Source organism: Lytechinus pictus, chromosome 18 (assembly GCF_037042905.1).
Source record: "Lytechinus pictus isolate F3 Inbred chromosome 18, Lp3.0, whole genome shotgun sequence".
Taxonomy (NCBI): domain Eukaryota; kingdom Metazoa; phylum Echinodermata; class Echinoidea; order Temnopleuroida; family Toxopneustidae; genus Lytechinus; species Lytechinus pictus.
In genome coordinates, this window is record NC_087262.1 from 5,738,462 (window position 1) to 5,758,760 (window position 20,299).

The 20,299-nt window shown below is 37.1% G+C and overlaps 1 protein-coding gene across 1 annotated transcript in view; it reads left to right on the top strand.

The window, feature by feature from the left end:
• The window catches only part of LOC129281634 (protein phosphatase 3 catalytic subunit alpha-like), a 36,765-nt gene extending 19,752 nt beyond the window's left edge, over nucleotides 1–17,013 (top strand). The window contains exons 2-3 of the mRNA XM_054917555.2: nucleotides 11,568–11,768; nucleotides 13,300–17,013. Coding sequence (XP_054773530.2) covers nucleotides 11,568–11,768; nucleotides 13,300–13,475 — 377 coding nt within the window. The 3' untranslated portion in view covers nucleotides 13,476–17,013. The remainder of the gene's footprint in view (nucleotides 1–11,567; nucleotides 11,769–13,299) is intronic.
• The last annotated feature ends 3,286 nt before the right edge of the window (nucleotides 17,014–20,299 follow it).

The window sequence follows — 20,299 nt, forward strand, 5'->3', positions numbered from 1 at the left end:
TATTTGATATTGTGACTTTTGTCGACAACGTAGCTTGAAGCAACGAGGAATGCAAAAGAAGATAATGAGTTGCGCTCTGGTAATTCATTGTTATTTCTCAACTTAATTGTGTTTGTCACGGTCATTCATGGGGTGATACTCATGCGCGTACATATACAGTTGTATATGAATAGAGTATATAGAGAGTGCGTATCTGCACAGAGCTTTAATACAAGATATTGGTCTGACCTGTTTGCTTTATATTGGGTGTACCTTTTTCAGCTCAATTAGAACATATCACAGATAATACAGTTTCATAATGCCAAATACATTTTGCATCATATACAGTGGTGCTGAAAATCTAGTGGTCCCCACCAGAAAATAATGAACATTAAATTCTGCCATCTTTTAGATTTAATTGTAAAGTTCAGGTGATAAAATGTTACATTCAACATAGTTTGTTTTTCTAGGTGTGCCGAACATTGTAGCGTTGTTTTCATCTACATCCAACACTCGGCTTGAAGGAGTGCATTTTCTGGTGGGGTTCACTCAAGTTTTTAGCACCACTGTAGATAACACATGTAGGCCTACATGTACATGTCATGTGTGTGATTCTTGTATAAGATGAAGTGGAGGTGGGAGGTCATTAGGGGTAAAATTGTATTTTGTTTGTTTCCTCCCGATGTTGTGGACAATTGTAAATTGTCATGAATAAACCTTACATGTAGTGTACGAGAAGAAATATTAATGATCCGCTTTTATAAAGCGCTTAATACATCGCAACGATTATCACCCGGTCATCGGATTCAATCAGTCATTCCTGCACACAATAAGAGCACATCCTCCATGTTAATAACCCTTTTAATGCTTGCAAGTGCTGGACTGAGACTATTCAAATTCATCACAAAATGTAAAATTATACAAAATATGCTATTCAGAAACATTGAAACCTGCTGATCATCTTGCCTCTCTCTCCTACCATGAATTCAGAATCAACAAAAATTTTGTGATGGCTTTCGGAATAACAGCTCTTCTATAGTCCAAAAAAATCAATTAATTTCAGAGAAATTCCAATACCACTGCCAGGGAAAACAACAGAAGCTATTTAGAGACTTAGATGTGCTTACTAATACATATCCTCTCGGAAAGCTGAATGTGCATCACTTTTGATGATGAGATACTTCAGAATGAGACACAAGATACTGTACTTTAATCTTGTCAAGTACGTTCTTCAGATCAAGAAGACAAAAAGAAAAGATTCTTGGATGAGAAGACATTATCAAGAATTTGGATCTTCTCTCGTTGATTTGATGAGAGCGAAAAAGCAAGAAGACAAGTTTGATTTGGCATTATGAACTGTACAATATAAACAATCCCTAAAACAAGCAAAAAAAAAAGGGGGGAAGAAAAACAAATGAAAATGTCAATGTAATGAATAACTTAAAGGGGAAGTTCACCCTGACAAAAGTTTATTGTAAAAATAGCAGTAAAAATATTCCTGAATGTTTGAAAAAATGCATCAAAGAATTAAAAAGTTTATAGAATTTTAATTATTTGATTTGTGACATCCTATGTTAGCAGCTTTACTACATATCGTATGGAAAAAATCAATGAAATGTCATTTTTCTCAGAAAATTGGAAATGGTTTTTACTGTACCTTCAGTATATCAATAGACAATCATTTCACACCCGTTCCTAACAAGAAAACAAAATACATAAGGTCATCATGAACCATTAAAAAATAGAAATGTATGCATGTTATATTGAATAACATATGGGTCAACTGCTCGTTTTATGACATCACAAATCATATAATACAGTGGTTTCAATTCTACCGCAAAATTTGATAGGGTGGGGCCATAATGGCCATAATGGACCCTATGGCTTTAAAAGGTTAAAACCAGAATGGCCTTGTTTCAATACTTTTTAAAATATTTTAAGCATTTTTGACGATGCCAATGGATTTATCAGGCTAGTATATGAATAGAAATCAGAATCAGCTCAATAGGCCTTCAAATAAGAAAATGAGGACTTTTTTTTTTTTGCACTGTTCCACTTTTCAACCGATTTTCTTAGAAATGGTGCCAAGTCGATTCTGCTTCAAATGAGACATGTAAAACTTGATTCTGAAATATTACCCATTTTTTTTACCCCTGTATTAATAGCCCACCTCTACTATGATAGAGGAACACATAATAAACTTGTTCCCAATAATTAGCTATTGAATAACACCTTCAAGGATGTCCCTGTAAAGTTATCTCAGTAGGGGGCAATCCCCCCAATGAGCATGCTGACCCCCCTCACCCGGTCACACTCAATACCCTCTTTGTTGACCTAAATCGATTGCCCCCCTCCCCTTTGTGCAGACAATGGGCAAGGAAATAGGCCGAGGTCTTGGAGGACCCTTCTGTTGCGGATTCCTAAAACTAATACAATCAGTATAGCGTATAGGCTTGATGGGCTTCTCATTGTTGTGTTGCAATCAATGAATTGTCACCCATTGACAAAATGGAGAGGGCATGCACGTAGGTTAGTTTGCAAGCGCAGACTCACATTTGACACTTTAAAATACCATGTCGAGGGTGGAGGCGAGACTCCGAACCCTATGTTTGTTAAAAGCAGCCAGAGTACATGAGTACATCTAGTCTCACTATTTCAGACTCTGCATTAGAGGGTCCACACTATGAGAAAATGAAAGGTCTGTGCCTGCAGACTAAATGCAAATGTAGGACAACATGTACATTTGAATTTTCAAGGGTTCCATGACGTTTGATCCGGCGACAATTGCTCCGCTGTAAATTCCACACATTAATGGAATGACCAACTTCAACCCTGGATTTAACGCTATACCCTATCCTGAACCCAACGGTATATCTAATGTAAAACTCTATTACAATCCTAACCCTAACCCTGTATCTTAGGCGTCCCTCTGATTGTAAGACGAGTGTCATAACCACTTGACCACTGTGCCCCCCCCAATAATGTAAAAACAATTGTTTTTCTGGAGTTGTATTTGCCAATGTTTCTGTGCTATGTAACACGTACATGTAACATGTACATGTAGGCCATATGCATGTAAATGCATCCATAGTTGAAGGGTAAGTACTCAGCTGGCTATTGCAAATTTGATTTTATCATGCATAAAACCATCATGGCCTTGTTAATTAGATTAAAGACAATTTAAATGGCAATGATGTAGTGCTGCAAGTCAGGCGCCATGTTCGGGTTCGGTTCGGTTCGGCAAGGTTCGGCAGAAATTTGCCGAACATTGGTTCGGTTCGGGGTTCGGTAATGATAGACTGATAAAGCTATAGTTCATTCAGGTATACGTAGCGTACCGGTAGACAATTTGTACTTGATTGACTGCATGTGCTCGCGCGTACCTCTGTCACATCAAACCATTTTATCTCTATCTTGTTGACATGAAACTATGAAAGTTATAGCGCTCAACGAATCAACTGTTATCTCGAATTTGATTATCTGATGACAGATTTATTGGGTAACTCACAGTTCTAAAATGGCGACTCTTCCTAGTCGTCCATACCTGGACCACACTTTGGATACTTGCCAAATTAACTACGCTCGCACTCGTACCAGCTAGGCCAGCGCATGCAGTCCCCTTGTAGCGGGACTCTGAGCTCATGAATATTTATATATACAGTCCGGCCAAACGTGATTGGCAATTGCATCACATACGAGGCGGCCAGCGCCAGTGTACTGAACTGTAGGCATAGTAGGGCCAGGGGCGTGTCGAAGAAAGCGTGCTTATGTAATGCGCCTTTCGCTAATTGGCTCGATGGGTGAACTAAACCACCAATCGCATGTCGCTGATTGTCGCATCGGTACATACAGCCACGTGCTTTGTCTGCTCGCGAAACTCAGCTCACTGATTGAAGAGCAATTCCCGAGATTTCTATGATTTCATTGGTCAGATTTCATTCGACCATGAACATACAGACCAAGTGGGATGCAAAGTTTTACGACTGTAATGGGACAGGGGGAGTAGAGTGATCATCGAATTGTTTATGGTTAATTTGAGAAGTTGATAAGAAAGGGGAAAAAAAGTAAAGATTGGGGGTCATTTTCCCCCAAGAGATGAATGTTTCCGCATGGCTTTATCTTCATTCATCTTATCAACGAGGGGAAGGGGAACTTGCTATACGCTATACCGTAATCATTCATGAGTGTTTGATTTTTATTTTCATCTGATTGTTAATAATAAAAAAGATAACTTCACCTCATCTCATTTCTATATTATTTGTTTTGCGTCTCTCCTTTCCATCTCTAACAGTCACTCACTTTATTTCCCACTTTCACTGGATCTCTCGTTTTCAAAACTCTTTACTTCTCTCTAAAATCATGAAAACTAGACAGTAGCGAGCCGACACCTCAATAATAATGTCAATCACCTCAATCAGATCTTTATTCTCCGCCGCAACAATACACGAGTTACGATCTTAATCACATCGTATCGTAATTCGTGATATTAATGGTACTTCATCTTTCACTTTCAGTTTATTGAGCTCGTTCATTCAAAATACTTTAAAGATTTTCAAACAAGAATCTTGTTCGCCACCTAAAAACAACAATATTTTAGATAATTAGATTTAACCAATGAACACTCATACAGTTTTGGCGATTCGGCCACAGAGCGAGAGATGATGAAAGCCAGTAAAATGATTATAGCGCAAGCTCGCGCAACATCATTCATCGGATCTCCTTTCTTAATCAGGGCCGTAAAAACCACAATGTCAACATGAAAATGAAAACAAAATCTAGTAACCGCAAAATAAGCGCATACTTCCAACATACAATTGCAAAGAAGATTAAATAGAGAATGCGCAAATATAATGATTAGAAAGGGTGTAAACTTATAAATTTATTAGCTGAAAGCCGTTTTTTTTTTTTGCCGAACTTCCGAACCAAGTCTTAGTGTTCGGTTCGGTTCTGTTCGGTTCGGAAGTGCCATGTTCGGCGAACTACCGTTCGGTTCGGCGGTTCGGCTACAGCACTACAATGATGTCATCTGCATGCCATATAATTGTTGTGAAGTTTGACAACTTTGTTTTGGTTGTAAATGTGATGTCACGTCATTTGAATGACCTTTACATGTATGTGTCGGCATATGTATTGAATTTAAGGCCTACATGTACATGCATGTTTCTGCGCAAGTGGGGGATAGATGTTTGTTGCTCAAGTACATTGTTTCATGCTATGTCCATCAATAGACCTTAAATTTTAATTTGTTAACCATGGGACACGTTTTGAGTAACAACAAACATGGGAAAAAGGAAAAAAAAACCCCAAAAATATCCAAGACTAAGTCACTAGACCCTAATAAGGCTTCCTTTACAGTGGCCTTGGACTGATATACATGTACATGTTACCCTTGCATCATTATTAACAGTAACTTAATATATTTTTGGAAAGATTACACCATTATTTGTAAGATTTGAAATTTTTTTCATGAAAGGAGGAGTCTCATGATAAAAAGTCACCGTTAAATGATTGCCTTTTAGATGCACTTGAACATGCCCTGAAACAGCTAGAATACTTGGTCTGAACATTTGTGTGTAGTCCCATTCACGCAATCCTGTGTGTAGTTCAAGTAACTCTGATACCATTTTTATAGTGCAGACTTGAGATGATTTCTATAATTTTATTGTTACTGTTATTCATTTGGCAAATAAAGTTAATATAAAGAATACAAAACAATTCAGAGAAAAAACAAAATAACATTACATGTACATGTATATAATAGATAAAAATTCCCAATCTTACACCATAGAAGAACCCTACACTTATTTTTAGATGTACTATTACATGAATATTTTTTTTTTATCATTGTTAGGCAATTTCTTCCGTATTCATTGTCAAGGACACAACTACATGTACAGTACATATGTTAGTTTATCTTTAATGAGAATAATAGTGAATAAATGGAACTTAAAATAGACTGCAATTATGTAGTTTCATGGTGTTTCTTGTTAAATTCCCAGCTCTGATGTGGTACATGTATTATCTGGAAACTTGAAAGTCTACAGTACGCTGATACTCTAACAACTTTATACTGTTTCAAGCTTGTGCTAAGCCACTCTTATTCATTTATGTACATGTAAGACCTTGGATTCAACAACAGACGTGCATCTGTAATACTGCCCCAAAAAATGGTTTACTGATTTATAATTGTGGCCATAAACAGCTTTTCCAATAAATATGCTTCACATTTGCTGGTACAGATACTGTATAAATGCATAATAGCCATCTCATATTTCATACGTTTAATTTTTATAGCACTTGTAATAATGAAAAAAAATAACCACTCACCAATGTAAGTCACTATTGATCTTATTTTGCTTCAAGCCAGAAATAATAACATTTTATAACATATTTTTTTGCACTTATTCATTTTGTGCTTTTTTAGTGTTTGCTTCACATGAAGTGGACAAGTACATGTACTGCTTTATCCATCCTGACACTAGAAAGCAGTAATAGAATACAAATGCTTTTTAAAATGCTGAAATTATATTTGGGCTTGTGCTATATCTTTATGTTTAGTTTATTTATTGTACATGTAATTTGGCATGGGTTACTACAGAAATACATGTATATTGAGGATTAGCCAGTTGTGTGTACATTTGGTTGAAATCTCTCGATACATGTTGCTTATGCATGTAGGCCTGTATATCTACATGTACGTTGAATTTGATGTAATGTGAACTGGTCACGACACACCAGATAGAAACGTGGAACCGTAGGCCTGTATATCTACATACTTTGAATTTGGTGTAATGTGAACGGGTCTCTGGTCACCAGATAAATGTGAAGGGTTCCATCCTGATTAGATTAATGCAGCGTTTTTGACCTAAATTTGCCCACTGCTGAGGCCGTATGATCAATCATTTTGTAATTTAGAAGGAGACTTCCCCCAAATTAAACAGATATATACACTGCAGGGGTGTTCACACCTTTCTCTTCATTTAAAGATAAATACCAGTTGTTGTAACGATCTCAAAATGAACAGAATCCAATAAAATTACCACCCAAGTGTTTACTGTATATATTATACACTGTCCCACATATATGCTTTTCTGTGTTAGTGATCATCAGAATTATCGGTTTTGAGCTAAGATTTCATGATTTCACAAAGATAGGTTTACGTCAATGTACCAGATATACATGTAGATGTATGATAATATGGTGAAAATTATCCTTGATTTTAAAGACTCTCATGAAATAATTGTTTGCTGCAACTACTATCTTGTACCTTGAAACTCACTGCGTGTTGAACCTTGGTGGAAACGGTAGCATGTATCGTGAGGACATGAGTAGGAGGAAGAGACTGAAATCTAGCTCGCTATGTGATGCCTTGCGTAGAGTTTCAACTCCATGTACATGTTCTGTAGCTCATGTAAACTCTGGCATTTGGCATGTTCTGCTTACATGTAGTCTGACATCAAGCCTTCATTATGGAGTAGATTTGTCCTTTACCTACATACACAAACTATGTCATTCTTTGGACTTGTACATAGTATGCTTTTTAAAGATATTTAGAGTTTTCTCAGCCCTCTATCCTTGATCTGGTATTAATCCCAGGGTCCCATTTCGTAAAGACTTGTTATAGTGAAGTTCTAATTCACAATTTCTGTGACAAATTTACTATCGGCCAATCAGGTTAAAAGATTTTAGTAACTTTTAACCATTTATTGCAAATTTGTTCGTTGTAAAATGTTTTATGAAACGGGGACCAAGGACTATCATTCTAATTTATTATATTGATTTAACTTCAATTTACGCAGCTAGGCATGGTTTTGATGTTTACATTCTTACATTAAATTAGCACCCATTGAGGCATTAGCTGTGCGCCAATGTTTGTAGGGCCAGCTAGTTCAGCGTTCTCAGTTGGGCTACGTGTACCACAATTGCTGCAATAGTCAATGTTACCAGAAGGAAGGCTAAGGATAGCCCCAATGCATGTGTGGGGCTGGTCCCATGACATTTGCTCTGATGACAATTGCTCTGGCGATAATTGCTCCGCTCTAAATTCCACACACTATTCGAAGGACCAACTCAGCCCTGGGTTTAACGCCACCCTAACCTTAACCTTAAATAAAACCCTATGGCAACCCTAACCATAATCCTACATCTTAGACGATATTAAGCTTAGAGCAATTGTCGCAGGAGGAAATGTCGTGTCACCGAAGGGCCAGGCCTTCCTCAGTTCCACTGAAGGTGAGGGACTGCGCCAAAATTTGCCCATGTTAAAAGCACATTATTTGGATCATGTTTTGGCTCATCTAGAGTCTACATTACAGTATTCCAGTGTAGACACTTTCAAGTTCAAGGCATTATAACTGTGTTTGGTTTGTTTTGTTGGCTGCCTGCCTTCTCTATCCGGCCGATAAAGAAGAACAGAATTTCCTCATGATTGCATCGCAAAAGGTATACATAATGCATATTGACACAATACTAAACATTGATGCATTGTAATCTTTGTTCCAATATGTGGACATGCAGTGTATGCATGTTGGAATAGAGAACTTCCTCTGTTTTATGTTACCTTTTGTCTACGGAATTGAACTTGAACGATTGAGCAGGTTTTCTGGAAGAACAGTCAACATTGCTCTTTACCTGTGAACATTGGTGTTCTCTAAAAGGTCATATGACGGGGGCATACCCAAGGTACTGCACACAGTGTACAAATGACATGAACAGGGATACTCTACTTAAAGCCCCCATCACACTTATCAGGCCTCTACAAATTTTGTTTTCATCACTTGCCCTGTCGGGCAAGTGATAAAAAAATTTGCTTGCCCGATAGAAAAAACTGCTTGCCCGATTTTTTTTCAAAAATTCTTTTGCTCTTAATTGCAGTTAAGCCTTAATTATTCTTTTCTGTCCTGGTTGAACTTGATTTACTGGCGCTGGCCTCTGCATTTTTTTTTCTTGACTCTTGTTGAAGTTGCTCTGGTCGCCGATCGCGGCGACAAAAGTCGCCTATTTTAGTCTGACGACTCATTGTTTATTTGGTTTGAAGTTGAAGCCGAGTCAGTCCGAAGTTTGCATGCATTTAGCGCGATCTAGCTCGAGAGTCGGCTGGCTCGCGATCGCTCGTGTACGTACGTACATGTACTGTAGCGCCGATGTATTAGAGCATGCGCTAAGGAGGGCGAGAGAGGGGTTTCCCCAGCTAGCTCCTTCGTCGATTAGAAGCGCATGCGCACAGTATAGTTTAGAAAGTAAGATGGCAGCCCCCATCGAACGGGACTGTTGGCGATAAATTGTCAGTGAATTGGCGCTGATTTGACATGTTTCCACTGTTTTTTGACTGGTATGACATTTTGTATGAGAGATACTTGGCCGATAATTGCAATTTATCGAAAAATTATTAAAATTTACTGTAATATCTTTTTCATTTTCAAAACAACCACTCGCCTGATCGGGCAATTGACTTTGAGAAATGCTTGCCCGCATGTCATTTTCACTTGCCCCGGGCAAGCGGTTTTGTCGCGCCCTGCACTTATTCAGAATCAGCAGGAATCAAGCAGAAGCTGGAACGAAAAAAATATTTAAAAAATCTAGACATTTTTGGGAGAAACTTATAAATTCACCAAACTGGAGTTGAAATTCAGTAAATTGACCAGGTGAATCATCATACACTAGTCAAAATGAACCGCAATGGTGTCAGATTGATAATTCGTGCTACATTCTTGAACATTCTAGGCGCATTCTAAATATTCTGAGTGCATTCGAAATATTTTTGTCATTTCTTTTGGCCCGTCCCGAAGGTTTTGGTCATGTTCACAACATTCGAGGGTATTTTCAAACGGTGTTCGAAGTAGATTTGAATGACCAACTGGTGGTCGACCAATAGTCCTTTCATTCTGGCCGATTCTGCTTGATTCGGAATAAGTGTGATGGGGGCTTAAAGTAGAGGATGATAGTGCACGTTTAATGTATTGATGTCTCTTTGCAATTTCTGCCAGAAAGTTTAAAGGAAAATGAAACCCTTGAAACCAGCTGAATCCATATCAAAGAGCAAAATCAAAGAAACATATTGTTGATAGTTTGAGGAAGATTGAATGAATAATAAGAAAGTTATGAGCATTTGAATATTGAGATCACTAATGCCATGTAGATCCTCCCATTGGCAATGCAACCAAGATCTGTGATGTCACACACGTACAACTCCCTCATTACTTTAGTACTTATTTCACTTATATTCTCACTTTTATAGAATCTATCACAAGGTGAGGTGTTCTCTTTATGAGAGGACAAGTACAGAGGTTTCACAACATTATATCATTGATGAATCGTTTGTCATATGATTAGAATGAGCAAAAAGAGATGTTTTGGGGTATATTTTCAGTGTCCAAAAGGGGAGAGTTGTTCACCTGTGACATCATAGATCTTGGTCGCATTGTCAATGGGAGGATCTCCATAGCATTAGTGATCTCGACATTCAAATGCTCATAACTCTTCTATTGCTAGTCCTATTTTACTCAAACTTTTGTTGATCTTATTCTTTGATTTTTCTGCTTTCACAAATGCTAACTTGCTCCAAGAGTTTCATTCTCCTTTAAGCCTGGCTTTTTGGCCCGGCAGATCATGCTCAGCGGAAGTGCACCACTGATTGAGATTGTGTTACATGCATGTATGCAATACCCTGAAAATATGACTTAACTTTAAACTCTTTGGCCCGTATTCTGAAGTCAGGTTTAACTTAGACCATGGTCTAACTCTGTGCTAAAATTATAGGAAGCAAAACGTTTCAAAATTTTTATTAAGTTGTATGTTTCTTATGTTTACTGTGCTCTTTCCTGTTTCATCGATGGTGCAGACAATAATCTATTTATATTTCCTACACGATTATGAATGATTTGAGAGCCAAATGAGGTGAAATATCTCTCTACAGTTAGTGATTTATGTAACAATTGGCTGTCCATACTTAAACCACAACTTTAAACCTAAGTTTAAGTTAAACCTGACTTCAGAATATGGGTCCAAGTGAATTATGAATCTGAAGAAGTGTTAAATCGGTGCAGAAAGTTTTTTTTCAGTGTATTAAATTAAAGGTATTATGTTTTTAATACTTTAATGTATAGTTTATATTGTTATGATATACATGTATTGCATTTTCCATGTTCGTGTCTGGACTTGAAAGCCATCGGAAGCTGAATTCCTTTGTATGCGTGCATTCATGGACCATTAAAACAATCTTGAATCTTATGAAACACCTCTAGATTGTCAAATAGCATACAGAAAGAAATATTCAACCCAGTGGCCTAGTGGATTAGTCTCCGGACTGTGAAACAGGGTCGGGGTTCAAATCCCAGCCATGGCGTAGTTTCCTTCAGCAAGAAATTTATCCACATTGTGCTGCACTCAACCCAGGTGAGGTGAATGGGTACCTGGCAGGAATTTATTCCTTGAAATGCAGAGCGCTGGAAGCCAGCTGCTTGAGCTACAGCCGGGGTAATAATATCCAAGTCCTTTTGAAGCGCATAGAGACATTATTCATAATGTGTTATGCGCTATACAAGAACTGACTATTATTATTATTATTTGTTCTTTATTTCTCTTTATAGCTGTCCCACATCCACCAAAGCACAGACTGACAGAGAAAGAGGTCTACGACCTCTCCGGAAAACCTAGACCAGATGTCCTCAAACAGCACTTCTTACAGGAAGGACGGTTAGAAGAAAGCGTTGCACTTAGGATAATCAATGAAGGAACAGACATATTACGGAAAGAAAGTACTATGTTAACGATAGACGCCCCTGTAACAGGTAAGAATAATGGTAGACGTAATCATATTATCATAGAAGCAAGATTACTACTAAATCCTGTTGCCCATAACGCAATCAAAATTTGATCAAGTTGGAATAAAATGGCAGTTTTCATTCATGAAGAATTATAAAAAATGTTGACGTTTCAGAATTTAATGTGCTGTTATTATTCATTCGATTTCGGAAATAAAAAAAATTCATCAAAGAAATTGATACAATATCTTATAACATGATAATGAACTTAACAGATGATAGAATGTGCAGCCAATGGATTGTCAGGGAGCCATTCTCTTATCAATCTCACAGTAAATTTGAATGCCAGTATGTAAATGTGCTATTTGTTTTTTTGTAATTTTCACTTTGAGAGAGTGACTTCGAATACACAGAAAATGGGAAATTTTGTTGGGTAGTTGTTTCTCTTATCGATCTAAATTTAAAAGAAAAAACAGATTTAAAGATAAATATCAGTTCTGTTAACGATCTCAAATGAGTTCAAACAGAAACCAATAAAATGACCACAAAGTGTTTGTATGTATAAAAACTATAAATGAAACAAATATTTGCCAAATGGCTCTGGAAAAAAATGTGTAATTGCTGAGAAATGAGCAAAATAAGCATAGGATTCCATAAAATGTCAGGTATTTTTCCAAACAATATTAATACACTGTCTCACATATGCCTTTTTGTGTCAGTAATCATCAGAATTATCGATTTTCAGCTACGATTTCATGATTTCACAAAGAAAAGTTTATTTCAATGTCCCAGATCTAGATCTATCATTATATGGTGGCACTTAAAGGAGAATGAAACTCTTGGAGCAAGTTAGCTTTTGTGAAAGCAGAAAAATCAAAGAATAAGATCAACAAAACTTTGAGTAAAATAGGACTAGCAATAAAAGAGTTATGAGCATTTGAATGTTGAGATCACTAATGCTATGGAGATCCTCCCATTGGCAATGCGACCAAGATCTGTGATGTCACACACGTACAACTCTCCCATTCGGACACTGAAAATATACCCCAAAACATCTCTTTTTGCTCATTCTAATCATATGACAAACGATTCATCAATGATATAATGTTGTGAAACCTCTGTACTTGTCATCTCATAAAGAAAACACCTAACCTTGTGATAGACTCTATAAAAGTGAGAATATAAGTGAAATAAGTACTAAAGTAATGAGGGAGTTGTACGTGTGTGATATCACAGATCTTGGTCGCATTGCCGATAGGAGGATCTACATGGCACTAGTGATCTCAATATTCAAATGCTCATAACTTTCTTATTATTCATTCAATCTTCCTCAAACTTTCAACAATATGTTTCTTTGATTTTTCTCTTTGATATGGATTCAGCTAGTTTCAAGGGTTTCATTCTCCTTTAATCTTGATTTTATAGACTATCTCATGAAATAATTGTTTGTTACTTATTTTTCTTTACCTTTAAATGTGTTATCATTTTGTCACTTTGACTTTAAATGCATTCTAACCTTTCCTTTTTTTGTTACTTGATTCTTTGAATTTATTTACAGTATGTGGTGATATCCATGGTCAATTCTATGATCTAATGAAGCTGTTTGAAGTTGGGGGAAGTCCCCGCGAAACACGCTACCTTTTTTTAGGAGATTACGTTGACAGAGGGTACTTTAGCATAGAGGTAAGTCAGATTGCTTTTTCAGGTAGAGACCAGTTCACAGTTTCCTCATGAGCAGGTCTGTTCATATGACCTTGGCTTACTTTCAATATGATAAGCGGATTGCAAAGCAAGATATCATGTAAGCATGCCTCACATAGCAGGATGTAGAAATTGCATAACCATTCGACAAGGATAGCACCTCAGTGAACACGTTATGAAGGAATTTGTTGCATTTCTACTTTGAATGCCTTTATAGCATGTTGCTCTTATTACAATGTACTTGGCCAACCATTCCAGTCGCCAGTGGACGCATTATTGCTTTCTTGTGGATTAAATGAAGAGCTCAATTCAAAAAGAATATATGAATAATCAAGACATCAAAGTTGGTGGTAATCTCATTGAATGTTAAGCCACTATGCCTCTTGAGTACAAATGACCTTCTTCTGATCATGCGCAGAATGGAACTATGAACTGGCTTATTGTCCAGATATTGTACAAGAAAAAAAAAACAATGATAACCGTTTTCAGGGGGCTTCTCCAAAGACATGGCGAGGCAAGTTTGACTGATGTCATATTGATAAACGCGCACACACCTTCACCTGCGTGTGTATTGTGACATCACATTTTATTTTACTTTAAATACTCTGTCAAGCTGTGTTTTGCCACAACTCGTACAATCAAAATCATTGAAGTCATGATGCAAAATGAGGAAGAGAACGCAGCCTAAGGGAAAGAGGACTCCGCGTCATGGGCTGCGTCGTGGGCAACATGAAATTTACAGCTCCTTATTGTTGCGTCCTCGACAGATTGTACAGCATATAACCCCCTCAAGTGTAGTGTTCTTTTTTTTTTTTATCTCTGGAAGGTTAAGATTAAAGTGCTTCATCTAAAATTCATGAAGAGGGCTTCAAATATTTATCATCTCAATATATTGAAATGTAAACCAAGAGAAATACATGATTTATTCTTTCATGTATTTGATCATCCCGATTATGAATTACACTTTATTAGATATTCTAGGGAGTGCAATGAAGGGACGTGGTGCTAGGTTACAAACTGACCTGATTTAATAATTAGCTAGATGACCGGCGAAAAGGCTCTTCCGTACCTGGAAACTAATTTTCAAGAAGATATCTGTTACAGGATTGAGGAGGATCATGAAAGGTTGAAAGTAGTTGAGATACGTGTAGAAGGTCAGAGATGGAGAGAGGGATAGAGATAGATAGAGTGATAGATAAGGAAAGGGAGAAATAGAAAGAGCAGGGAAGAGAGGAAGAGACAGAGAGGAGAGAGAGGTAGAAGAGGGGGGGGGGGGTGGCTAGAAGGAGAGGGAGACGACATGGGGAGGGGGTGAAAGGGGAAATAGAAAAGAGGGGTAGAGGGGAAAGTGTAGGTGGAAAGGAAGAGAGGAAGAAAATGAGGAAAGGTGGAGGGGGAGTAGAAAAAGAAACAAGTGGATTTGAAACGAAAAAAGTGAGCGGATGATGGAAATGTAGCAAGGGATAGCCGCCTGGATCTCTCCTTGAATATGACTTCACTTTGACCTAGGGTGTATCTTATACTGCTGGAGCGGGATTACGCTGGACAGATGTGTGTGTCGAGGATTGTTTCCATACATAATACCGTGTGTATAATCCTGCATATTCTCTGTATGTATACATAAAAATTCCCTGGCAATCATGCTCTTGTGAAAACATCCCAATTCAAATGGGTTTTCATTGCATCTATGAAGAAAATTATCCGGGGGATGAGGGATGAATAATGTATGATATTAAGACGCAGAATGGAGTTTCATGCTCTTGAATTAATGATTGAATGGAAAGTTTATGGTGCACTGTATCGAAGGCAGACGGCGCATCCAACTGAATTATTCACAAGACAAAACTCCTCTCGAAAAGAGTGGCTGTGATGTATTGCTTGCAATGGAGTATCTGCTTTAGGATCTAGTATCACATGAATTAGTTGGACTAATCTTGAAATGGTGTATAAAAAAGGATCTTTGTCACATCGGACATTATTTTTAGATTAAATTTGTTGTGCGGGACATTCAAAGAAAAAATATAGATTTTGTTTGATTTGCTATCAATTACAGTGATGATTGAACGAATTAATAGTTTAGCTGTTGAATCATTAAAGGAATATAAGCAACATTTTCCTTAAAAAAGCACAGTATTAAAACTTTCTCGTAAACATCCACCGACAGACCTGTGCAAGTTGAATTGAAAAGCTGCATGTATTATTTTGCTTGAGCATCTGAAAAACGACAACCCAATGTATACAACTTGCTGACATCTTTGGCCACAAAATTAATTGCAAATTATAAGCAGTTCAAATGAGAGAAAAGTAATTTTTGTTGAGTGGATGGGATTCTTAAATGTCCACCTCAAAAAAGAATTTGATAACAGAAAAATCAAACTAAAATGCAGTTGTCACCTAGCGATTTTTGTGATGATTGTTATTATTAATCATGACTCTTGCATGACTTCAAAGAGTTAAACTTTAAAGCAATAATTTCTGTGTGATATGTCATTGTATCTTGAATTAGCAGTCATACATAAAGGCAAAGTACACGGGGAGAGAATATTAAGTTGCGACAAAATTGATTTAGAAAGTTTGTCTTTTTCAATTTTGATGGAACCCTAATCATTTCTCCAATAAACACCAGCAATTTTAAGATCTATGAAAAATTGATTTGAAAATAATTAATACTTTATACTTTTTGAAAAGCTATACAAATATTGATCTCAAGATGAACCATGCGTTCAGGCACGGACATGCTGGAGGAGGAGATTAATACTCCTTTCATACTGCGCTTTTCCCCGGTGAAAATTCGCTGGCGAAGTTCGCCAGTGAAGGGGAAGTGTCCAGTGTGAAAGGTACTCAGGAGAACTTCCCTGGCAAAACGGTTTCCACGGCGAACTTTGCCGAGGAAAAGACCAATATGAAAGCTCACCGGAGAACTTCTCCGCTTCGACGACGTCAGAGGTCAAATTTCATATCCTCAAAATCCCCTGAACTGAGATTACGCGCACTGAACAAAGCGTATGGCAGATGAATCCATAGAGTTAAATACCCTCGAACATACAGTTTCTTTTTAAATAACAATATTTATTACCAAAGCGTCTTTTACATGCTAAAAATGCACTCAAAATATTAAAATACTCTCGACTTTTTTGTTTTGCTTAATCTTTCTAAAATATGTTGTAGAATAAACTTTTTGACACCTTTTGTAATCGATAAGAAGTAATGTTTACAATTTTCTTTTCGTTTACTGTGCACGTGCCGAGCTTGTTCAGCTTGGACTAACAAGTAACATTGTATGCTATATTGCGATATCGGAAAATTAAAAAAATACTTCCTTCCGAACAAATCGCCCGTAGACTTTCGCAGGGGAAGAAATGTCAGTGCGAAAGACACAGTTTTCTTTTCGCCAGGGAAGTGAGGAATGCGTGCTGGAGAAGTTCGCCGGGAGGGGGGGGGGGGGAAGGAAGAGGCCAGTATGAAAGGGGTATAAGATTTAAGATTTTCATGTTTTTTTTTACTTTTGTCTTTTAAACATTGAGCATAAGCATATCCTCAGAGCGAAAAATAGAGAAAGAGAAATAGAGAGAAAAAAAATATATGAAAGAGAAAAATTACAGAAAAAGGCGAACTGGGAGGGATGAAGCAATGGGAGGGGGGTTCTGATGGCAGCCTGCTGGAGCGATCATGTAGCTAGGAGGCTATTGACCCATACGAGACCTCACATCGTTGGAGGGAAGATATCACTCATCAAGCCATCTTGCTCTTTTCACCACACCTGAGGAATAGATTACTCACACATACACACAATTTTCAACTCAACACCAGGTTGAGGAAATGATGAGGAGAAGGATGGAGGGGGGGGGGGAGTGAAAGGAGCTTTTACACTGGGAATAAAATTGTTGTTTTCTGAATTGCTGGCTTAATTATTCTTCTTCGGTTTTAATACATGAATATTTGTCAGATTACCCCTGTTATTTTCTTGCTCTTTTTAATCATGTTCATACATACATAAAGTGCAGAGCAGTGAAAATAAGTGAGCTCCTTTTTTCGATTTATCAGTTAAAGCAAAAAACAACGCAGAATCAACAACTTAGTGGGTTTCCAATAGTGATTTTTAATTTTCTACAGTTCTGCAAAAGAAATCATTTCCATCATGGGATATCAATCACTTTAAGTTTATTGGGTTTGGAGGAAGCATATTATTGGAACAATGATTATGAATGCATTGATCTGATTGTTTGCCTGACATTGCTCTCATGGCAATTGTAGATCCATTGTGTAATATTTTCTATTTCAACTCCACATATGATGAATAAACACATATGAGAGATTGTTAAAAGTGTAATTCCTTGAACCCTATAATTCATATCTGTGCCTTTCAGAATGCATGTTCTGTCTAAAGATGAGAAATGATCCTAAATACACCTTCAGATAGATAGGGCAAGGTCTGAGGCAAAGTATAGGAAGATCATCTTGTGCTTAGAATAATGCTGGGTAGACGAGTCGGATTAAGTATTCCACTTTATTCCCACAACCCTTCATTTCTTTCTGGTTTGTTCTCCTACGCTCTCCCTTCGAGAGACCTTGCAACAATGCAAAATGAACAGTTGATGCAGTGCATGGCAGCGTAGGGACTCCGGCAGTAGTCCGCAGAGACCTGTCTCGGTCTCATCTATTATGGAATTGATTTATTGTTGTGGAAAAAATTGGGTTTAGGTCTCACACAGAGATCATTCGCATATTTTAAAGGAACACTTTATATGTATTTTAGTATCTGGGATTATCCATCAACTGCCCATTAATCAGAAGGAAAACATATATTGTGGAAAACTGTCTGAAGATGATACTTTTCTATCGATGTAGTACAATATGAAATGAAATAACATTTCCTAATGAATCTTTGTTCCATAAAATTATTCAGTTTTCCTTGCACAAATCTCTCTTCTGTTGTCATATTGGTATTTAATCTTCACCTACTTGGGGCAGGCAAGCCATTGAATTTGCCTGACATAGCGGCAAATATGCATGGGTTTTGTAATGTTGTTTGATGCAAATGCAGGACAAGTGTGGCCAGTCACACATGGGCAGAATAAGCTGCAGATATACAACCAGATGAAACATGTTTGAATTTGACAGAAATTCCTTTACATCATCTTATAAATTGAAATTAGAAGGAAAATAGACTATACAAGTATCACATCATTGTAATGTGTTCTGACCTTTATTCAAACATGTATACTGTTAACATGTACTGTCGGCTTATTTTGGAATAACATGTAATATCAACCTCATGACAAACTATGCATCGTCATACGTGCGCATGAATGCGGTTATGGAGGTATGGAAATGTATAGGGCTGGCTTTGCCCTGAAAACAATGAAAAGAAGGGCGTTTTTTTTCTTCTAGAATGATGAAAAGTGTCGCCGTGTCCGGAGAAATTTCAATCAGTGAAATGGGTTGTACGGTGATATTCCACTTCAGATGATTTGATATTTTCCCACTCTTCCATTAGGTAGATAGGTAAAGTCTGGAAGAAAACTAGGATTCATTGCTCATATCGTTGCTCTTAGCAGCTCTGTTTACACTGTGCGGTTTTACGCTTTGTATGGCATTATTCCACCTTTTCCTGCAATAACGTAGAACGTGATCAGATTCCTCTTGGAAGGTGTAAAGTCATCTTTCTTACAATTTATTGTGATTTGCCATTTGGTGGACATCATGTTTAGTCATCAACTTTCAATTTTTTTTTTCTGTATTACATATAATAAAAAAACAAATGGCCTGGAGTACTGAAAGAAATATAATGTACAAAATTCTTACAGCAACGTCGTTCACTCTTCTGCGGCTTAATTGGTTCCGAAATTCTGCTTGGGGTTCTTTTCTGGTACATGCAGTATGGATGCTATTATATTTCAAATTTTTTGTTTAATTGAGATTTATTGTGTGACGTTTCATTATGTCACACCCTATTCAGCATTTTGAAAGATGAACTTGATAAGATATATTTATAACAAACAAATTGATATGAAATTAATACCTCGGTCACATTTGATCTGCGGCGGCCGTACGGCGAGTCGAAAACAGCTGTTTAAACAATTTTGTATCAGCTACATATAGGTGGTTTGAATTAAAATTAATAAAATGGCTGTTTTCGACTCGTCGTACGGCCGCCGTAGAGCAAATGTGTCCGAGGTATTACACATTTGTATTGAAATAATACCAGCAAGCCGATTGTTACAATAATAATAATAAACAGTTCTTGTATAGCGCACATCACAATTATAAATAATGTCTCTATGTGCTTCCAAAGGACTTGGATATTATTGGATACAATACTCGCACAGATAAAGTATATACGAAGAATCATATTCTGTTCACAGCTTTCAGCCGGGTGAAAATACATTACGCATTCAAGATTGAGCTTGAGGCCTTGTAATTTTAGTTGACAAGAAAAGGACAATTTTTTGAAGGGGAAGAGTTGACGACATGTACATGTACAATATGTGATCATGATTCATTATTGCCCGTTGGATTTAGTGATTTTAAAAACACCATACATGTGCATCTGAATTCAAACAAATGCATTGAACTAGGTTAAAGACAGAAGTTGCAGCAAACAATTATTTCATGAGAAGGTCTTTAAAATCAAGGTTGATTGCCACAATATTATCATAGATCTAGATCTGGTACATTGAAATAAAATTATATTTGTGAAATCATGAAATTTTAGCTAAAAACCGATAATTCTGACGATCACTGACACAAAAAGGCATATGTGGGATAGTGTATTAATATTGCATGGAAAAATACCTGACATTTTATGGAATTCTGTGCTTATTTTGCTCATTTCTCAGCAATTGAGCTTTTTTCCA